We start from the raw sequence: 22,042 nt of genomic DNA, 5'->3' as shown, positions 1-22,042 counted from the left end.
ATGACAGAAGATCTGACCAAACGAATGGAACTAGTAGCAGTTCGGATCCTCCTCTCCCAGGGTGGTCAGTCCCTCGAGGTGCACACGCAGAGATTTCTGGATCTGGTGCCCTTCATGCACTATAAAGACATCAGCCTCTGCGTGTTTTTCTCAGCAGGTTTGAATCAACAGATCAAGTCCCCAATCAGCAGCCCAATGGTCAACACAACTGAGCCCACTCTTGACTCAATGCCTGAGCCCACCATGAACAAAGAGACAAAGCCCCATGAGGAGGTGGAGCCAGAGCCCACTGCAGACCCAGAGCTATGGAAAGCCTAGTCTGACCAGGTGTGTGAGCTGGCCATCATTTTCATCAAGGAGAATACCCCCAAGGCAAAGTTCGTCTGGGAGCCCGAGCCAGAAGTACAGTGTTACCAGGTGTGTGACCAGTCCCTGTGCCCGTTCCTGTGGATATTCTCAAAGAGTACGAGGGCATAGAATGGAGCCCCGCCCAAAGTACCAAGGCTGCCTCTACCTTGAACCTCCAGCTCCACCTTGGCTCCTCACTCACTTGGCTCTGTCTGCGTTCATTATCCTTTTGGCTCCACCGGGCTTCCTCGTTCCTCTGGTTCTGCCTTGGTCAGTTGCCACTCTTCCTTCGCCACAGACTTACGGGCCTTCATCTACGCCTCATCCCTCCGACCCTTCAGCCCTGTCTGGCCCAGTCCTCAGTCGCACTGGCTTTGCCTCATTCCTATGGCACCCTGGCTCCACCTCGGTCGCTCGTCATCATGGCTTCGCCTTGGTCTCCGACGAATTGCATCAAAGTACCACCAGAGCGAATCGAGAGTAGACAACTGACTTAGCCGGCGCAGCTCCTCAAGAATGGCTGCACAGGTATGGGCTCATGTTGAACTTTATTCTTGTACAAACAGACCCCATTTTAAGCAGTACATTAAGTATTGAATGATACACATCTGTGTATTTGACAAATATTGCATTTATTTAACTTCAGCTGTGATAAAGTAAAAAGACGGAAACTTTCTGCTTCCCGTAGTGACGCTCATGCTGTGTTTGCATAAAACACAGCATGAGCATCACTACAGGAAGCAGAACGTTTCCGACTTCACATCTCCGTTTTCAGCTCCTCCCCGATTGCAAGTGGCAACTCTTGCCAATCGGTTACATCCAGCCGCAGACAAGGTGGAACACACCTATTGGGTTTTTGGCTCTGCCTGGGTCTACACCTCCACCAGCTCCGCCTCTGTCAGTGGTCTCCGTGGCTTCTCCACTAAAAATTCACAATGGCTCCTTCGTCCATCCGCTCCGCTGTGGGTCTTGAGCCAGCTAACATTGTTTGGGGTCACTCTCTGGCTCATCCCGTTGTCGTCTGCTCCATGGCTCTTCCTACCCCCATCTCCTCATTGGCTCCCTCCTTGTCCTGGGTTGTCCCATCTGCCAGCTCTACATCCGCCTTGTAAGCCCCTGCACACCCTCCTCTGTTGAACTTTTGTTGTTGTTTTAAGGTACGTGAACAAGCCTTTTTGATAGGGTAGTGGTAATGTTACGTCTGATTCTGGGTTTGAGTTTGATTTGAGTTGTGATCTTATTTGATTTGCACTGTTTCCTGTTCAGTTTTCTGTGTTAGTTTGTTTCCTTTGTCCCTGTTCATTAGTTTGCATGGTTTTTGATTTTCCCTCATGTGTTACACCTGTGTCTTTTTAATAAGCTCATTCAGCCCCTATTGATTCCCTGTGTATTTATATAGCCCTTTTTTGTTACTTTTGTCAGATCTCGTCTCTAATAGGTTGTTCTGTTTCTTGCATTTTTGTTTCCTGATATCCTCAAGTGTAATTTTGAGTTTGATTTGATTTGAAGAACTGCTTGCAGATAAATTCAGCCTTTATTTTCCGTTTTTTGATTCAACCGCTTGCTGACACCCACTAACTGAAATGTTTTAGTACTAAAATTACTAAAGTTAAACTTTAAATAATTCATTAAAGCTATATAGAAATATTTAAAATTGATTAGAACTTAAACTAAAATAAAATGAAAACTAAAAACATCAAAATAAAAGCTAATTCAAAATAATAAATATACTATAAGGTAACACTTTATAATAAGGTATAATTTGTTAACATAGTTAATGCAATAACTAACATGAACTAAGAATGAGCTATTTATTTTTTACAGCTTTGTTAATGTTAGTTAAAAGGTTTCATATTCATATTAACTGTTAACATACAACTTTTGATCTTAAAAACATAGTAGCAAAAGTTGAGATTATCATGAACTAAGATTGATAAAAGCTGTAGAAGTATTTTTTATTGTTACAGAAAAACCACATGAACTTCCCATGTTTTCCACATAAAAGAACTGTTCCAAAACCCCATTTCCCATGTGCAAAGTATGTTTCACATGTGGTTTTGCACATGTGAAAATCATGTTGTTTTTAGTTCAAGTTAACGTAAATAGTTAACTAACTTATAGTAAAGTGCTACCCTATAATAATATATAAATAATACTAAAATAATACTGGTAAATTATACTTTCATGGTGCTTTATTTATCAAGGTAGCCAGGATATTCTTTAAAAAAAACTCACCTTTATGTTTTTCACTTGAAAAAAAGTCAGGGTTAGTAAATAACTTTGTTTTTTTGTTTGTTTTTAATTTCCTTTAAAGTTATTTTTTGCTCAAACTAAAATGTCCTCTCAGTGCGGTTAAATAATGACTCAAAGTGTATGCAAGACAAACATGGATAGCCCTCAACAAAGTGATGTGCTTCAGCTGACCCATACTTTTTGATATCTTGTCAGGAGTACTTAAATTTGCCAAAACAAATTAAAGAAAGAAAACATGACAAGCAACATATAAAAGGACCTCACCAATAAGCAAGATGGTCACATGTCCTAATGATGACCATCTCAATGGCAATGATGAAGGGTTTTGACAAAACACAAAAGAAATAGTACACAAAAGAAAACAAAAACAAACAAACTGACTCACAGACACTGACTAGACAAACATTTAATTACATGAAATTGAGTGTGTTTAAAAAGTCTTACCTTCAGATTGTCTGTTACACCCTAGTTGTGTTGTACTCAGATTCATGTTTGTTTAGAGACCCAATGAGGCAGAACCTGGAATATCATTGCTTGTATGTTTAATATCATGGTATTTTTTTGCATAAGGAATTATAATGCACATTTCATTTGTTTGGGGTCTAGTTCTGAAAATTACTTCATAAGCCCTGTCATTTTCAAATTACTCAAGAATACACACTACTGTTCAAAAGTTTGTATTGTTTTTGAAAGAAGTCTCTTATGCTCACCAAAGCTGTATTATTTGAGCAAAATACAGTAAAACAGTTACATTATAAAATATTATTTAAATTTAAAATAGCTGTTTTATATATTTTTTAATATATTTTAAAATATAATTTATTCCTGTGGTGGCAAAACTGAATTTCAGCATCATTACTCCAGTCTTCAGCGTTACATCCTTCAAAAATCATTCTAATATGCTGAATTGGTGTTCAAGAAAAATGTTGAATTATTATCAATGTTGAAAACGGTTGTGCTGTTTAATAGTTTTTTTGGAAACTGTGATACATTATAATTCAGGATTCTTTGATAAAAAAAAAAGAACATAATTTGTTTGAAATAGAAATAACATTACAAATGTCTTTATGGTCAATTCAATTGAAAGAATTTTTGCTGAATAAAATTATTAATTTCTTTTAAAAAATTCTTACTGACCCCAAACTTCTGAACAATAGTCTGCATAACGTCTCAGGTTATGACTATAGCCATGGTTCCCTGAGAAGGGGAATGAGACACTGCGTCATGGAGTTGACTCTATGGGAACATTCCTCGTGAGCCGGAGTCTCAAGCATGTGTGTGTTACACAGCAATTTTGATTGGCTACCACAGTCAGGTGACATCACAGGCACAGCAGCAGAGTATATAGAGGCACCTAGAAAAAATGTCATCAGCTTCATTTGTCTGAAGGAAGACGTACATGTCGAAAGTTTGGAAACATGATGCAGTGTCTCATTCCCCTTCTCAGGAACCATGGTTACAGCCATACACACTATAGGAACGAAATACCTACCACACCATACTGCCCAAATGCCTGATCACTGTGCAGTGAAATAAAAGACTGCCATACAGCACACCTAGTGACCCAGAACTAACATATAACTTTATATAGATATTATAACTGACTAGGTAGATCGCAGCCTTACTGCGTCTGCCAACCAAAGAGGAGGGGCAGATTAGAGGACTGCCACCTGGACCCTCAGCCATAGTTCAAGAGGGACAACTTCCTCCCAGGGAGCAGTTATTAAGCATCCCGTCCTGAGGACCAGTAGAGGCCTCAGGAGAGAACATCACTTTTAACGTGACAAGAGTCCAATTACAGCTGTGAGTTTATCCGTCAAATCTTTAACCAACAGCAGCTTTTATATCTGGGTGGAGAGCGGAGCACTTGAGTTTCACATAGAACTCATAACTAACGGGAACAGCTGCGGTGGAGAAGTGACTGGATCCAATGACTGGATCTAAAACCTTTAGATAACACAAAGATCATATTACCATCTCTGTAAGTTACAGAAAGCAAAACCACACACGAAAACCATGGTAGGCCATGGTAGACATGCATTTGCACACATGTATGGGAACAGAATGATGCAGCCTCCAATCTAGGAGAGGGGGCTTAGATAGCTGTCCCTTCCCCAAGGGAAGTACCAGCCCGTTATTCCAAAAATTAATGTGATTCAACAAGGAGCAGATTAAAGGATTCGTTTTTTTAGAAAATGTCCTGATATTTTACTCACCCCCATCTCATCCAAGATGTTCATGTCTTTCTTTCTTCAGTCGAAAAGAAAATAAGTTTTTTGAGGAAAACATTCCAGGATTTTTCTCTCCACCATTGACTTCCATTGCAACCAAAATGTTGAAGGTCCAAATCAAGGGAGTTTCAATCACGTCGAAAACGTCTCACTACACGTAGTCGGAAGCACCGCCCCCGTGTTTACAATGCGCTGGTGTGAAGACTAATACAAACACCCTGTAGCAAAAAAAGGTAAAACAACGATGTCAGATGATTTTAAAGTTGAAGATGGAGTGTTTTTTGGTAAAGGGCGTTTGTATTAGACCTCACACGTTCGCTTGGGGCGGTACTTCCGCCGACGTCTAGTGTGCCGTTTTCGAGGTGATTGCGCAATCACTGGCAATATGTATATTCATTAAAGGGGTGGTAAACCACGATTTCACTATTCTAACTTTAGCTAACGTGTAATGTTGCTGCTTGAGCATAAACAACATCTGCAAAGTTACAACGTTCAAAGTTTAAAGCAAAGGGAGATATTTGCTTTTAAAGAAATCAGTTTCTAAGGACTACAGCAAACGGCCGCTAGGGACTACTACACATTCACCCAGGTTTTGCTGACATCACCAGGCCCAATATTTACATAAACCCCTCCTCCGGGGAATATGAAATAAGGGGGGCGAGGCAATTTTGTATCGCCGCGGGGAAGCGTTAGTAGGCTGTGTTTTTGCCGCAATGCCGAAGAAACGCTGTTATTTTCATCCGGATTGCAGGTCTGGGATACTTGCTCTGTTCAGCCTTCTTGGGAAGGGGGTGCGTTGCAGAGCGTTTAACATACAGCATGTTATATGCACGTGTGTTTGAGTCAGCGGGGAATCAGGCGCGCGCAGGGCTCCCTGCATCCACCGTCTTCGCGATTTCAATACCAGATTTGCACAACGTCAGCTGCGTGAAAAAAACACTGCCGGTGCGTGGATGCACGACGCGCGCGCTGCACATTTCACGGAGGACAACACAAACTTCCACAAACTTCGCGAGTTCAATACAGGATATGCACCACGGCTTGTCCTGAAAGCTGGATTTACAAACAGAAGCTGTTTACGGGCCACAACCTGTAAGTCTGATTTATTTTTCATCGATGTGTTTTCCTGTAATAGGTTGTAGCAAGGAAGTAAACAGATGACAACGCTGTTCTGCAAACCAGTCTGTTAAATGCTCATTCATACTTAACGTTATCCGACGAACACCTATCGTTACAAACACTAACGTTAAAATCTCAACAGCGAACCTGGCATTAGTGTAAATTATTCTTTGATTAGAGCTTTTATGTATTGTTTATCTACAGGCATGCTAAACATGGTTCTGTGTGTGATTTGGCTAACTTACTAGTTAAAGCCAGTGCTTAGTGTTTGTTTTGGGTTAGTTCTTGCGACAGATATTTGGCTATAATCGTTCTAAAAATACAAAAGTTAAAGTGCCATTCAGTAGCGATCATTATAGATCCGCAGTCTTTACTCTCGAGGACTGAACAGGTTCTGCTCGATCATCTTCACTCAAATGTTCTGGGTCTGATTCGGGCGGTAAGGGGCGTGACGTTTCCGACGTGCACTGCGGTTAGCGAATCACAACACACTGGGCCAGCTAACCAATCTGAGCCCACTGCGTATTTTTGAGGGGCCGCTTCATACAACCCGGAAAGCATCAGACCGTTTTACAAGGAGGGACAGAGCAGTGTAGAATAAAGGTCAAATATATGAAAAATAAGGCAATTTTTTTTAAAACGAAGCATGAACACATGTTACAGTGCACCCCACAAACACAATCAAGCCTTCAAAAGAATGTGTTTTACCACCCCTTTAAAAAAAATTCACTAGATAAGATCCTATTCCTCGTCTGGGATCACGCAGAGCCTCTGAAGTCCTTTAAAACGCTTTGAAACTGCATTGGACCATCAACATTTTGGTTGCAATGGAAGTCAAAGGTGGAGAAAAAAATCCTGGAATGTTTTCCTCAAAAAACTTATTTTTTTTAGGCATACCAACTTCATAGTCCTAGAACAAGCCAGGCGACAAATGATTAAAGGATGTGCAGCTTGCCACATTCACCTCATAACCATATTACCCTTCCTGTCCTAGGAAGGGTGGCAGGTAGAAGAATGGGATGTAGCCACGTTAGAGATCTACACCTGTGATGTCCAATATGCCAGAAAGCATGTCCATATAATTTCATCGCTTTACAACAGTCTAGCGCACTGCTAAGAAGACTTACGGAAACCTCATAGTATTCGAGGACACAACAGACAAAGGGACGGGGCGAAATCCTTTTCGCTATTTGTGTGGCAAGTTTGCCCAAAGGGGACACACTCTGTAACTAAAAGTGGGTCACAAATCTGAGCACGCCAACTTTACTCAACTAGTGTGACTCCAAGGGAAGCACAATAAACAAGAGAGGTGATATACTGAAAATAGTGTGCAATATGCAGCCACTTATTCATATGAAAGCACCTGCGCTTCCCAGGCTCAGGGAAAGATAATACCTTAGCCAATATTACTGTACTAGTCTGATTTATTTGAGAAGTGAACAGTCATGACAAATATTATCTCCCAATCTCAAAGCTAAATGCTGGAGAGAATGCTACTTCTTAAGGAAATTTGCATGATGTATTTCACGTTAGGCCCAACCCCTGCGACAGACTTATTGAATTTCCTCATCCATGTCTGGAGGGGCAAAATATTCATACAGGAAGGAGTAAACTCTACCTAAATCACCGCTTCTCTTATGTGTGAATCAAGCAAATTCTCCTCTATTCCCAGACTAATACAGTTACACGTAGGCCCCTCTTTCACTTCTTGCAAGGTCGCTGTCCTTGGAGGCGGGGCTCAGGTAGCGACTCTTTCCTTCTGATCCTGTCTCCAGCTGGGACCAGGAACAGGGTCAGAAGAGGGGGATGTGGGACCTTAACTGCGGCGGGGGATATATCGCTCAAGTGCAGGCGACTTAATCTTTGCCTCTGAACTTCTGGACCTCTGCCTCAACAGCGGTTCCAAAAAGCCCAGTAGGCGTCACTGGGGCAAGAGAAAAGCTCTATCTTTCTCCTTGACCCCCGAGAGGTTAAGCCATAAATGCCTCTCCGTGGCAACCATGGCAGCAAGTGAGCGGCCGATGGAAATGGAGGGCAAGATCGGTGTTGCAGCGTAGCTCCAGGACTGCGTCTGGAGATAATCCCTCACAACTTTTAAGGTCCTTTAATATGTGGGCTTTGTAGGCTTGTAACACCACCATGCCTTTCCAACAAGCCTCGCTAGAGCCTGCCATGAGGACGGCGTGCCAGGGACGAGATAGCTCACAAGCAACTCCTCAACCTGGGGCATCCCAGCATATCCGTGTTCATCGAGCCCCTTAACATTGGCATAAGTGTTCATTGTAGGGTCATGAACACGGTCAGTGCACCACCGCAGTGTGGAGATCGAGGAGGAAAGGAAGGCTTACTGGAGTGGGATGCTTAAGACCCGCAAGGTATCGCTCATCCGGCCTGTTTGGGGTAGAGATCCTCTCTATCCCTAGATCAATCTAATTTTAACTTGTCCATGGACCGGATCATTACGTCGACCAGCTCCTCGTATGTGAGGCTGAGGGAGGAGACAGACTCAGTCAAAACATCCGCCTCAACTCCCAACTCCTAGTTCCGCCAGATTGGAAGAAGTTGCCGAGCAGGCTTTCGGATCTGGCCTGAGAGCAGAAGAGCTAGAAAACAAAGCTGATTACGTTCTTTCTAGTCGTCCTTATATACTCTGCCAGCTGTGACGTCACCTGACTATGGTAGCAGCCAATCAATATTGCCATGTAACACACGTGCTTCAGACACCGGCTCACAAGGAGCATTCACATAGCTCCACGACACAATGTAGAGTTCCACTGCGAAAGGAAACCTTGTGAAAACAGAAGCCCTTTTGATAATTTCACATATAGTTTCACTGAAAACAGACCTGAATAAAGTCTGTGTTTATTTCTCAGTTCCATCTTCATGCATGTCTTTAGCTGAACATTAGCATTTAGAAGTGTCAGCCTTTGCTAATAGAGGGCTGTAAACATACTGCAGGCATATTCTTAAAGCATCTTCTGCATTTCTACAGCTTTTACAAACTCAACCCTGACTATGATGCTGTCTCAAAAAGAGAATATCAAAGCAAAAAACAAAACAAAACAAAAAACAAAGAAGAAAATACAAAAAAAAAAATCAATGAGAAGCTGGGTAGAGGAGCTAAAGAGGAATAAAAATGAAAGTGGGAGTAAATTCTTCCAAAATATGCATTATGATGAATTTATATAATCAAAGATCAATTGATACTGACCGCTGCACTGCTTTCTCGTGTCTGGACAGCCTGTGGCTAGTGGTGGGCACCTCCTCCAGGTCATCATCTAGGTCACAGGTATCTGCGGCATCTTGTGAGTAGGTGTGTCTCATTACCAGAATGTTCCTGCGGTTGGTTTGGGGAGGAAGTGGCCGCATGGGTTGTGGTGGAAGGTCTGTCAGGATAGCCGCCGCCGCCTCGCGGGCGCTCAAGTTGGTGCGGCTGCCCTTGTTGTTGGACAGCTGTGAGGAACCGCAGTGATGCTCGTGAACGCAGCGGGAGGAGGCGCGCCGCAGCTTGTGGTAGCTCTCAAAGTCCTCGGCCAGCTCGGCCAGGTCCGCGGAAGTGGCCGCCGTGCTGCGGAGAGTGCACAGTTCATAATGCGGTGGCTCCTGGAACACCTCCTGGAACATGGTGGGGTCAAAGTCTTCCCGCCTCAGGATGTACTTTTTCCGTGGCTGCTTGATTTGAACGATCACTGATACGACCAGTAAGATCAGTACGATGCAGCACGTCACGCCGATGATGGTGCCATTGGTGTTATTGAGGTTGTCCAGGATGTTGGCTTTCCGCTTTTCTGCAAAACACAACAAGAAACATAATACATTATTACTGCAGGCATGCAATGTCAGTGCGGGTTACCTTCTGTTGAAACAGTTGTATCAAAGAGATTACAAACAGCACACAGAAGTAGTAAATCATTCTAATGGGAGAGCTTTGACATTTATGTAGCACAGTGAGCGTATAACATCTGCACTGGCTTTGGTTCAGTGGAGAGAGGCATTATTTGCATTCAGATGTGCAGACAACCCCAAACTAAGGCTTCATGATACTTTTTCAAAATTAAATCATTTGGCTTTTATAATGTCATTGCACCAAAACCAAAACAAATTATTCAAATATTATCTGCATGCTCTTTGTATATATCCAATTGTAATATTAATTATTTATTAATATTTATTGTAGCATTTTTGTTTACTTTTTTTACTTTTTCTTTTTATACTTTTTGTTTTTACTGTTCATCTATTCAACTTATAAATAAACATTTATAAGCATTGTATTATAAAGTTGATTTATATTATCTGATATTTAATAAAAAACGTTTCTATTCAAATATTATCTGCATGTATATTTTGTATATATATTTGAATAGAAACATGTTATTTATTAATTATCATATATATAAATCAACTTTATGATACAATGCTTATATATAACAACTTTGACATTTTGTCTTAGATATATATAGAAGTAAAAAGTAACCATTTTGTAATATTTTAGTTTGTATTTTTTTTTTACTTTTGTTATTAGTGTTTAAAACCAAGGCTAAATAAAATAACCATGATTTACAATCAATCTTTAGAAAGCAAAAGGAAATAAGCCTACTTTAGTAAATGTGTTTAAAAATGTGTTAAACATATTTAATCAAGAACCGAAGATAGAAAGGTCAACCCTAAAAAATACACTTGGTAAAGTTTTTTTTAACTTACATTTTCAGTGGGATAAAAAAATTCAATATGAATATTAGCCTATTCAATTAACTTGACTATTTATTAAATCCATTAAATTCTACATTTAATTGCCAATGACTGATACAAAATGTCAAAGTTTTAGGCCTTTTTTATTTAAAACAATTGCTCTCCCCTAGTATTGCAGAAAACAAGCTGAGCTAAAAAACACCACTCCAGTATCCTCTATGGAGGATCCCAGCAATATTTCCAACTTAATTCAGCTTGGACAGCTCATGTGAAATATAAGCACAGATATGGCGGAACTGCACTTATATGAATTGATGTTATTATTCAAATCCAGTCTGAGCCACAGTCATTCAAATATACAAATGAATTTCTAGTAGCCTGCTCATTTTTCTCAGCGGCATTACAGTGCAAAGTCAATCATTGAACCCCAGCGCTTTATAACAAGGTCTGTTTTAACAGCTGTGGGTTTGTGAAGTCAGCAAGATATATCTGTTGACTAGCTATCAAACATGAACAAGAAGGGGAAGAATTTGAAGACAATTAATCTCTCCAAGTATCATTTAGAGAAAAACAAAGGCGAGATATGCACTCACAAACCACTAAAGACTTGAGAGGATATATTTTTTTTAAAAGTACAATTTACCTTTGCAGTGGTTCTCGTCCCAAGGGTAGACACAGTTCTGGACTCCGTTGCACACCAGCGTGTTGTTGATACACATGTTACTGTGGCAAAAGAAAGTATTTGCCTCACAGGGAGCTGTGGGGAAAATGGATAATGCTAATGTCATATTACACTTCATTTCTTCCTGTTAATAAGATGCTGTCTATAATCTTATCCTCTGAACACAATTAATCTCACAAATCACACTGGATGTCTATCTGACTGTGTCTGTGCATCAATACAGTTCAAATTTAGAAACCCATTACTCAAACCAACCAAATCAAATTCTGTTGCCTTCTGCTACGCATGAATTTTAATACAGCTCTTCAAATATGCATGGAAACAAGTCCATATCTGTAGAAGCTGCAGATATTTTGTAATATTTCTAGTAATATTATTCTGGTTTTACCTCAAGAAAGAGTCGATATATGCATATACAGTGAATCAAATTCAGTTGAATTACTTAATAGATTCAAATTTATTCTATAATTTTACAAGTTTCTCCTAATTGCCAAGATGTGGTGATGATAATTAATGCAGACACAAACTGCAAGTACTTTAATATTTCCAAAAGCACCAATATCATTCAAGATCAAAGAAGATGAATATAATATTTGTGTCCTATGTGAAACATATATTAGGGAGGGTGTTCAAACAGTCTCCATTTGAGCTGAAAAAATGAATGAATGTCTCAGTTGAATTTATACAATGATAAATGAGAAAGTACGCATAAAAAGAACCTCGCATAACATTTACAACATCAAGGCCCATTTAAAGCCAAGGTGACTTTCAGAAGGGGCGGAGCTTCGGTCTCAATCACCTCGCACGCATAAGTAGGCTGCCTCATACGCCCACCAATGTGTGGCCACTTCCCACATACCTCACTTGACATTTTGCAGTCTGCAGAGGACATAGATCATCTAGTTCGTACAAAAAACCCTAAAATAACACAGCTTCAAGGTTGACTGAATGTACCCTGCAGATTTATTAATGACCGTATTCCCGAGCTGTTCCCAGGTGAGAAATAACAACGTAAATTAGGATGACTCATCATTCCAGAAGTGCTGTCCTCACGACTCTCGCCTTCACGTTCTGATTCAGTTCCACTTCCCACCACAAGATGGCGCTGCAGCCCTGTACTGTAACTAAATAAGGCACTGAAAGAGACTGGACTTTCTGTGGTGGTTTCAACCTCCATAGAAATTATTTTCCGGAGACCTTACAACAAAAGTGATAACACTTTACAATAAGATATCATTTGTTAATGCAGTCACGTTCAATTCAATGTTACTTGATGTTTATTTATTACTTGTGAAATTTACTTGCAATTTCTGAGTGAAAATTGTTTCAAAGTTTGAAAGAATTGTTTCAGATTGAAAGGCTTTCCAATGTGTTGAATTAGTCATATGTAAGAATCTGATAAAAAAAAAAAAAAAAAAAAGTTAAAACCATTTAGTCACTCATCTAAAAACATAATTTGTTCCTAGAGAGCAAAAACACACTGTTGGGCAAGACACTTTTCAGTGGATGGTGGTTTCCCCCGTTCAGCTGCTGAGGCTAGCAAACCAGAGGGAGAAAGCGAGTAAGAGAGGGAGTGCATAAGTAAGTGCCTGAACAAGTTATGCAGGGGTGTTACCCGGGCAACCGCACATCCTGTGTTCATTCACTGGATAGGGCTGCACAAAAGACACTGGGCTCCTACACAAATCCACCTATCGCCATTCACGAAGACTGACGCAGGCGCGCAGCTGCCTCTTTCTATCTCAGAAAGAGCATTATGTGTTTTCTGCACCCTCAAGGGCCTCAAAATCAAAACCACAGACTCATTCCCTCAACCATTCTTCTCCCGCATGCTTCAGGATATCCGCCTCTCTCTTTAAACGCACACTAATGTCCATTAAAGCCCCGCAATCAATCAGAAGAAGTGGAAGCTGTGCTGCTATGCTGCAGTCTGTGCACAAAATTGCTCATTTACTATTTTCAGCGCTAGGGGTTTTCAAACTTTTTGATGCCAAGGACCCTCAAATATGACGATTCCCTGCAAGGAACAACTTTCCTAAAATATAAAATATAAAGAAAGCTATATACTTTACATGTATCATAAAAATAACTTTTATATAGTGTGAGAAACAAAAAAAGAAAATGATATATATATATTAATGCATGTAAAGCATAATTATTGTATTTTATTAAGTTACACAAATTTGATAATATTAGTCTATTTATAGCATTTGTTATAATACTTTTATATAATTTAGAATTTATTATTATATTATTTAAAAATTATATGCACACACACCCACACAAACACAATATATATTGAGTAAAATAAATTATATATATTTATAATTTATTTTTATTGTCATAATAAAACACCAACATTTCCGAAAAGTTTCCAAAATAGAAGACATTTAAAATAGTTAGAAATATACAGTCAAACCAAAATTTATTCAGACATTTAACATTTTCTCACATTATCATAGTGTCATGATCACCAGTGAGAGTGCCCGTGATTTACCACCAGAGGGCACTCCACCCTGCACTATTGCCATACTAGTATCTCAGACTACATTTCCCATAATCCTTTGCCCGGACTTATCATCCCTGATTACATTCACCTGTGTCTCATTACCCTGTTTACCTCACCCTACATAAGCCTGGTTATCTCAGGCATTCTTTGCGAATATGCGTTTACGGTCGGTCGGTCGGTCGGTCGGTCGGTCGGTCGGTCGGTCGGTCGGTCGGTCGGTCGGTCGGTCGGTCGGTCGGTCGGTCGGTCGGTCGGTCGGTCGGTCGGTCGGTCGGTCGGTCGGTCGGTCGGTCGGTCGGTCGCAGATTGTGGATTACCCTTTCAATAAAGCTGATGAAACAAATTCTTCTTGATAATATCAGATAACTTTGATAGAAAGGTATGTAATGGATTACACTCAACCAATCAGCTGTCAGCTGTTATATACTCCCGAAAAGGCATAAGGTCTGTGTATATGTTTGTTTACTGTGAGTGTTTTTGTGTAATTTTTTGTGTATGTTAATGGTAATGCCACGGAGAGAGGGCTAGAGAGAGAGTTTGTGAATGAGACGTTAATGCGCTCTTATGCTTTGTTTGTTCAGCTCTTACGATGATTTTGAGTGAAAAACGATGTAATAAACTTGATAAACCATCAGTAAAGTTTGTCCATCATTCGGACGGGGTATACGCTACATTATGTGTCCAAAAACATCTTGGGATAAGGTTTTCACACTGACAGCTGTACATTGTAAGATATAGCAACTCCGTTTGTTTGTCCGAGTTGACAACAGTAACTAAGGGGGGCGGGGCTTACCGATAGGTCAATTAGGTAATACCAATTTAAATCAACCAATTACCAAGCAATGTTTAATTTTGTTCAGTCTGTGGTGTGAAAGGTCGCATTAGCAATTAAAGGTAGGGTAGGTAGCATTTGGTTAAACTGTTTTTCCAAATTTGTTTAAACTTTCTTTATATATCAATACATAATTAAAATGTAAGTACTCAGAAAAAGAAAGTATAAAAATTGAGTGTCTGTAGACCTCTCACGACTGTTTTAAAGACAGCTCATTATTTCCATTCACTCCACCTTCTCCCTTCTGGGCTCTTTCCAAAGCCACGCCCCCAAAACACATGAACGCGCTACGCCGATCAGCTCAGCTGAAAGACGCATTATTTACGAGACGAGCGGAGAAGAAGGAGCGGAGTGCATGTAGTGACATCATGTCAGAATCACATGTAATAAAAAATCTAACTTTATCATTATGAATATAAACAAATAAGATGTCTTTTAGTACTCACTATCAAGCTAGAATACCAATACTGGTAAAGTTTAAAATACACACACAACACCGTGTCTACGACACACACAGATACAAGATAAAAACATCAACATAAACATTGGTAGAGTAACGTTATATAAAAACAAACCAAGGGCCGAAATAAACGTGCAGGTAAAGTTCCCGGTGAACATGGTAAAATAGTTTAGACACAGGGTAGTACCTAAAGCTAACTTAGTTCTAAAAAAAGTTCCTGGATGCGGTGTACTAGCTTTTACACATGCATTTTGTTATCTAAAGTTACATTTTGCGAAATTCAACACAACGATCAACTTGAGCTAAGTATATTGAGTATTTATCATCTCTACTAATGGTTCGCTAAGTGTATAACATTGTAACTTTATGCTAAGTAATGTTATGTTAGCTATATTAGGCAGCTACGTGTGCTAGTGAGACATGCTTCATGAAAACATAAACCCAAAAAATGTATAATCAAAATGAAAGATTACCTGTCCAGCAGAAATACAGCCTCTTGAACTCAAATCAAACGGGTGCGCCAGGGTTGCCAGGTTTTCACAACAAAATCCGCCCAACTGCTACTCAAAACTATCCCAAAACAAGCCCAATCGTGTTTCTCCGGTAAAAATCGCGTTTGGGGGTAAAATATGTGTCTTTTTGGTAGGGCTGCCTGCTAAAATTCGCAAATCCCGGGGCAAAATATCACATAATTGGGGTCGCTTCAACCTGCGGACATGAAAAACAGCCCACGGCAACAGTGTTTGAAGTAGCCCGACTTGGCAACAATGGGGCGCGCGCATGTGGGCAGATCCTGGAGCAAAAGCGGCGGTAGCCATGGTAGCGAGAGAGAGAGTGACAGTCGCCCAAGCCAATCACTTGTTTTGGCCCGAACGAAAATAATGAGCGGTGTTTATTGCAGATTAAAAAGTCTAGAGTCACTCGATTTTTATACTCTCTTTTTCAGAGTACTTAAATTCTAATTATGTATTGACATATAAAGAAAGTGTAAACAAATTTGGACAAAAGTGTTTTAGATCATTCTTACCTACCCCACCTTTAAAGAAAAAAACTCTTCAGCAAAACATGTTCAGGTCAAAGTGTCTGAATAATTTTGGTCCCAAATATTTACCAAATTTACTGGTAAATCCACTGTGTGAAGAATTATTGGATATAATATGTCTCAGTTTATTTTGTTTTGCTATCCTCATAAATGAACTATAGTGTCCTGCACCCACTAGAAAAAAACTTATAGTCAGAGTAATTTTTGGTTTGACTGTATGTTTATATATTTTATGTTTTATTAAAATTAACATTGTAATAAAATATGAAAGCCATAGTTATAATTGTATTAAAATGGCCCATATAATTAAATAATCAAATTTGGTTAATGTAATTTAATGTAATTGCAATTTTTTTTGTGGATTTTGTCAGCCACCTAGGGTCCCCAATATCCCAGTTTGAAAACTCCTGCCTTAACCAATATGTATCATTTTGGCTTGTTTTGAACTTTAAAGGGTTAGTTCACCCAAAAATGAAAATAATGTAATTTATTACTCACCCTCATGCTGTTCCACACCCGTAAGACCTCCATTCATCTTCGGAACACAAATTAAGATATTTTAGTTGAAATTCGATGGCTCAGTGAGGCCTGCATAGCCAGCAATGACATTTCCTCTCTCAAGATCCATTAATGTACTAAAAACATATTTAAATCAGTTCATGTGAGTTCAGTGGTTTAATATTAATATTATAAAGCGACAAGAATATTTTTGGTGTGCCAAAAAAACTAAATAACGTCTTATATAGTGATTGCCGATTTTCAAAACACTGCTTCATGAAGCTTCGGAGCGTTATGAATCTGATTCATAACGCTCCAAAGCTGTCATTGCTGGCTATGCAGGCCTTACTGAGCCATCGGATTTCAACAAAAAATATCTTAATTTGTGTTCCGAAGATGAAGGGAGGTCTTACGGGTGTGGAACGGCATGAGGGTGAGTAATAAATGACATTATTTTCATTTTTGGATGAACCCTTTAAGAGTACAAAAAACTTAGGGAATAACAGTATGTGCAGTATAGTAGTATAGTATGTGTTCTATACAGTTATCCACTGCTTTTGCTGTGCACAATGAGGATGGTGGCCTAATTTCCTTTTAATCTTTCACCCATCAGCATCGGCACGGCGTGATTAGGCTGGGGTCGTATTTAGAGACCACTGGGACAAGACAAATGGCGTCACAGAAACAGTGGTGAGACCATTGCAAAGAAAGCCGTTTGATGCTGGCAGTGTGCACTAATGATGAGTGTGCTACCAGCCAAACATTAAGCTCCTATTTTATCACCCTATATCCACTTCCTCTCTCTCAGCACTTCCTCTCATAGCCAGATACTCAATCTTTATCGTTCCTCTCCTGTCTCTTCTTTCCCACAATACTTCATCCTCTTTTAGAGCACCCATCCTTCACGTTCCTTCTTTTTTCTCTCTCTCCTCCCCCATTATGCTTTATAGTTTCTGATGCTGCTAGGGCTGCCACCCTGAGAGATTCGACTCCAACTGCGAAAGACCACCAAATCAAAGACGCCCGAGTGGCGGGGCACCACCGCAGAACCCATGTTTCCTAGAAAATGCTCTGTCCCTGCAGAAACAGCTCATCCCTTAAATGAATAATCCTGTAAATTCCGTGCATCTGTGGTCTCCCCCGTAGCCAGTGTTTTTATAGGGGTTACTTGGCAGAGGGAACAGAGGAGGTGATCTTTATTTTCAGCATGGGATGGTATGCAACCGATTTTACAGGGCGACAGTGTAATGTTCCCGTACTAATTAAATAACAAATAGTTTATGTGCCTCATTTCGAAGGAGAATGTATTACACTTTGTGTCCTTGCTTCACTAGAAAAGACTGTCTGTGCAAGTTAAAGGGATAGTTCACCCAAAAATAAAAATCCTGTCAACATTTACTCACCATCATGTCATTCCAAAACCTGTATGAATGTATTTTTCTGTGGAACGTAAAAGAAGATCATTTGAATACATTTTTTTGCGCTTACATCAGAAGTCAATGATAACCAAAATGGTTTGGTTACTAACAATATGTACAATATGATAATACGTGCGCATTTATCGCCTACGTTTAACGCCTCGTGACTAAACAAAGGGCGCAATGTGAGTGTGCACACCAATGCGCAAAACGGCAGGCGTAAAAGCATCATTAAAAAATACACCTTGGGTTAGTTTTTTTGTTTTGACGCGGCGCGTTAAAAACTGTCCAACCAATGAGATCTGTGCTTTAGTTCACGTGCCTGGAGCTGCTGAAGTTACAATAAAACACGATTTGGTGGTGCTCAAGCACAGGTCTTGCTGAGCACACATTGATACGACGAAGAGGAAGTAAGTAGACACTAGACAAAGAAGAAGATGAGCTGCTAATGCTACTCGCCAGTTAGAAAAAGGCCTTTTCAGGTTTGGAAAGACATGATGGTGACTAAATATGACATTTTTATTTTTGGGTGACCTATCCCTTCAAACTACAATTTTTGTTGATGAACACCATCTTTGAACCTGAAAAAATAAACCAGCACCAGTATAAACACCAGTTTAAACCAGTTTACCGGTCTGTTCAGAAGGATTTTGCAAGATTTATAGTGTGTTTGTAGCTCAAATCACTGGCAGGACATGACCAGCTAAATAAATGGCCCATGTTTCTTTAATGGACACATGGATAAGCTGTTTTCATTACCCAAGCCCTGCTCGGTTTAGCGTTCTGTCAGGTATGAATGTGCTTATGAAAATGAGAATGGGAGAGCATTTTTGCTAAGTGTGTGCTCATAAAACAGGGAATGAGTCCAGAAGTGTTAGATGTCGGTGCTTGTCAAATTTTGTACAAACATGTACACTTGCTTGCTGCGAGGCAAGATGGGTTTTTATGAAAATTGTCAAGAAAAATCAAGGTCTTATTTCAAACCGAAACCAAAGGGGAATACTGTATATATATCCCTTAAATGCATGAATGTTTCGCCAATCATTATTACATATTCGGGTCTTTAGCGACCCAGATCTATATCTAACACAGATGGATCTCTACCTGTTGCGGTAATATACAACTCAGAGTAACAATTATAGAAGAATACAATAAAGCATATTTTACTATCTTTTGGAGCTTGGAAGGGTTCAGTTTGAGCAGATGTGTTATAGCATCCTCACTGTCCTCGTCAGAGCTCATTTCCCAGTACATTCAGCATCTGGCTCATATTCGCGATCTCAAACATATTCTCAAAACTATCATTTTCAACATCTTCAACATCAATATCTTGATCTCTGACAGCTTCTTCACCAGATCCACCATCAAGTGACAGTGACACTAATATCTGATTATTGTTCAGTACTTGCTCTGCATTAAATCCCTGAGCCATTTCAAGTTTTGCTGATACTTCCTATTATTTTGTTTTCTGCCTGCGGTCACTATCCCTAGTCATAATGCTGTGTTCACACCAAATGCGAATAGAGCGTCAAAATTGCGTCTACTGCGTCTAGTTGGACGCTTAAACATTTTGAATCCATTCACGCGTCCACAGCGAATTGGACGCGCATATAAATCGAGCGTTTGAAGCGAAATAGACGCGCGTTCAAGGCGCTCCAGGAGAAATACCACTCTGCCTCTTTTCGTTTTCATTAAAAAAATATATTAAACATTAATAGCCACACAAATGTGGTCCAGGTAACGCAATACCTAGCCTACATTATCTTCACTGCATGTATATTTAAATATCCTAAAAAAATAAAGTTATGAAACTTCTCTTTGCCCTCAGTCAAAACGATTTGGCAGACAACAAATTATTGATTCATGACAGCAAAGAATGCCCGTTAGATCTACACAAGACGAATTATATCTCATGTTTAACCACAACAGAGACATCCGAGCCAGCGGCAAATGTCAGAAGGACTGGCTGAGGAAAGGCTGCTCTCGCCGGGGTTAATGAGTGCTGAGCGCCCGGTGATCGCCTGGATCTCACAACTCCAAAAACGCAAGATAATTTTTTTTAAATAGGCGCTCTCTTTATAAATAAACCACAGATTTGAGCTTTAAACAACTACATTCTCACCTGAAAAAGTCTTAAAACTGCATTTTGTGACACAATAGTAGTATTTTTAAATTATGCAGGGTTTCTCATCATGTCACTTTACCATGTGACAGCAGCGAGCAGGCTCCTGATTGGTTAACGCGGCACGAATTGACGCCAAAGTTTACATTTTTCAACTCGGACACGAATTCGCTTCAAACGCGTGAATGCACAACCACTCGGAATTGCGTCCATCGCGCCGCGCGAAACGCATCTATCGCGCCGCAGGACTTCCAGACGCGCGTCAACCTGCCTTTCCATTGACTTAACATTGAAATCACTCGCTCCTGACACTTTATTCGTGTTTGGTGTGAACGCAGCATAAGTGAAACATCACTTCATCATTGTGTATCAGACATTGCCAACATGTGGAATAAAGGTGCATTGCACTTATTCAGTCATCAAAGATATAATTATTGTTGTGCAGAAAAAACAAATTAATGGGAAAACAGGCATTCTTTTATAATTTTATTATGTTTTTTCTTGTTGTATTGTTTATAATGAATTGATTGAGGAATATTAAGAAAGTTGATGTCTAACTTTAAAAAAATAATGAGGAGGTAGTGAATTAGCCTGGCTCCGCCCTCCTACGTACTTCCTCTCAATTTTCATTTTCCTTCAGTACTCCGTCTGGGACTGCGGTATATTCTCTGGCTTTCTCCGGTCAAATTTTAACCGGTCCAATCAGCGAACAGAGGGAGTGGCTGAGAATTATGACATTGATGTTGTGCGCTAGTTTGAGATGACATACGTCACACACAAATGTTAGCGATTGGTTATGGCAGATCCAGAGTGGCTCTGGGCAGATCCAATAGTTTTAAACTTCAACAGAGTACCCGCCTTCAAGGAAGTTAACGCTTGTCAATGGAGAGTGGCCAGACTCTCTGTACAAATGAAATGTACGAGAGTCTGGCAGGACCAGGTTAGTAGTGAATGACATCCCGGGTCACTAAAGACCCAAGGTATGCATGTAAGGGATATATAAAATAAGATTTTCTATTTTATTTAGAAAGGATGCATTAATTGGGTCAATAGTGACAGTAAAACCTTTCTATTTCAAATAAATGCTGTTCTTTTTAACCTTTTATTTATCAAAGAATCATGAAAAAATTTATCATGGTTTTCAATAATATTAACTGTTATCAACGCTGACAGTAATAAGAAACATTTCTTGAGCAACAAATCAGCGTATTAGAAAGATTTCTGAGGATCAAGTGACTGATGACTGGAGTAATGGCTGCTACTTTTACTGTAGTTTTGATCAAAATAATGGTTTTGGTGAGCATAAAAGACTTTCAAAAACATACAAAAATCTTACAGGCTCCAAACTTTTGAACAGCAGTGTCCTTTCTAATTGTTTCTTGTCATTTTGGTGTTAAATATGACCCATACGTTTCTTCATGAGATTCATTCAGTGTGAATAATAAAATAATAAATACAGTAAACACACACATGAGGGTTGGGTAGGAGAGCTATAAGTGCAGTGAGTGTGTTTGTGTGTGTGAGGCTTACGCTCTTGGAAGGTAGTGAAGAGTATACGGAAGCGGCTCTTTCGGCTGCCCTCGTCGGCCCACATCCGAACCACGCCCAGCGCGGTCACCAGCATGACGTCGTTGGCCACCGTGCTGCAGAACTTACTCCTCAAGTCTTCCACCGAACTACTGCCATCGTACACCGCCACGAAATTACGTTTACACTCATTGGAGTTCTGCATCTCGTAGTCTAGGAAACGCAAGTAGATCTAAAAGAGAGGGGAAGAGAGCGAAAACACCCATTGAAAATCTATTACTTCTGACACACTGGGATCTCGATTTCCACACA

General features: G+C 40.0%; 1 protein-coding gene across 1 annotated transcript in view; it reads right to left on the bottom strand.

Annotated features, from left to right (window-relative positions):
- Nucleotides 1-3,059: 3,059 nt before the first annotated feature.
- neto1l (neuropilin (NRP) and tolloid (TLL)-like 1, like) overlaps nt 3,060-22,042 on the bottom strand; it is a gene marked incomplete at its 3' end in the record, with an annotated part of 146,837 nt that continues 127,854 nt past the window's right edge. Inside the window, exons 7-10 of the mRNA XM_079806729.1 lie at nt 21,734-21,962; nt 11,284-11,397; nt 9,163-9,739; nt 3,060-3,120 (exon numbers count right to left, since the gene is read on the bottom strand). Coding sequence (XP_079662855.1) covers nt 3,060-3,120; nt 9,163-9,739; nt 11,284-11,397; nt 21,734-21,962 — 981 coding nt within the window. The remainder of the gene's footprint in view (nt 3,121-9,162; nt 9,740-11,283; nt 11,398-21,733; nt 21,963-22,042) is intronic.

The sequence above is a fragment of the Gobio gobio genome, assembly GCF_949357685.1.
Source record: "Gobio gobio genome assembly, chromosome: 23".
NCBI classification, from domain to species: Eukaryota; Metazoa; Chordata; class Actinopteri; order Cypriniformes; family Gobionidae; genus Gobio; species Gobio gobio.
This window is presented reverse-complemented; position numbering and strand designations above follow the sequence as displayed.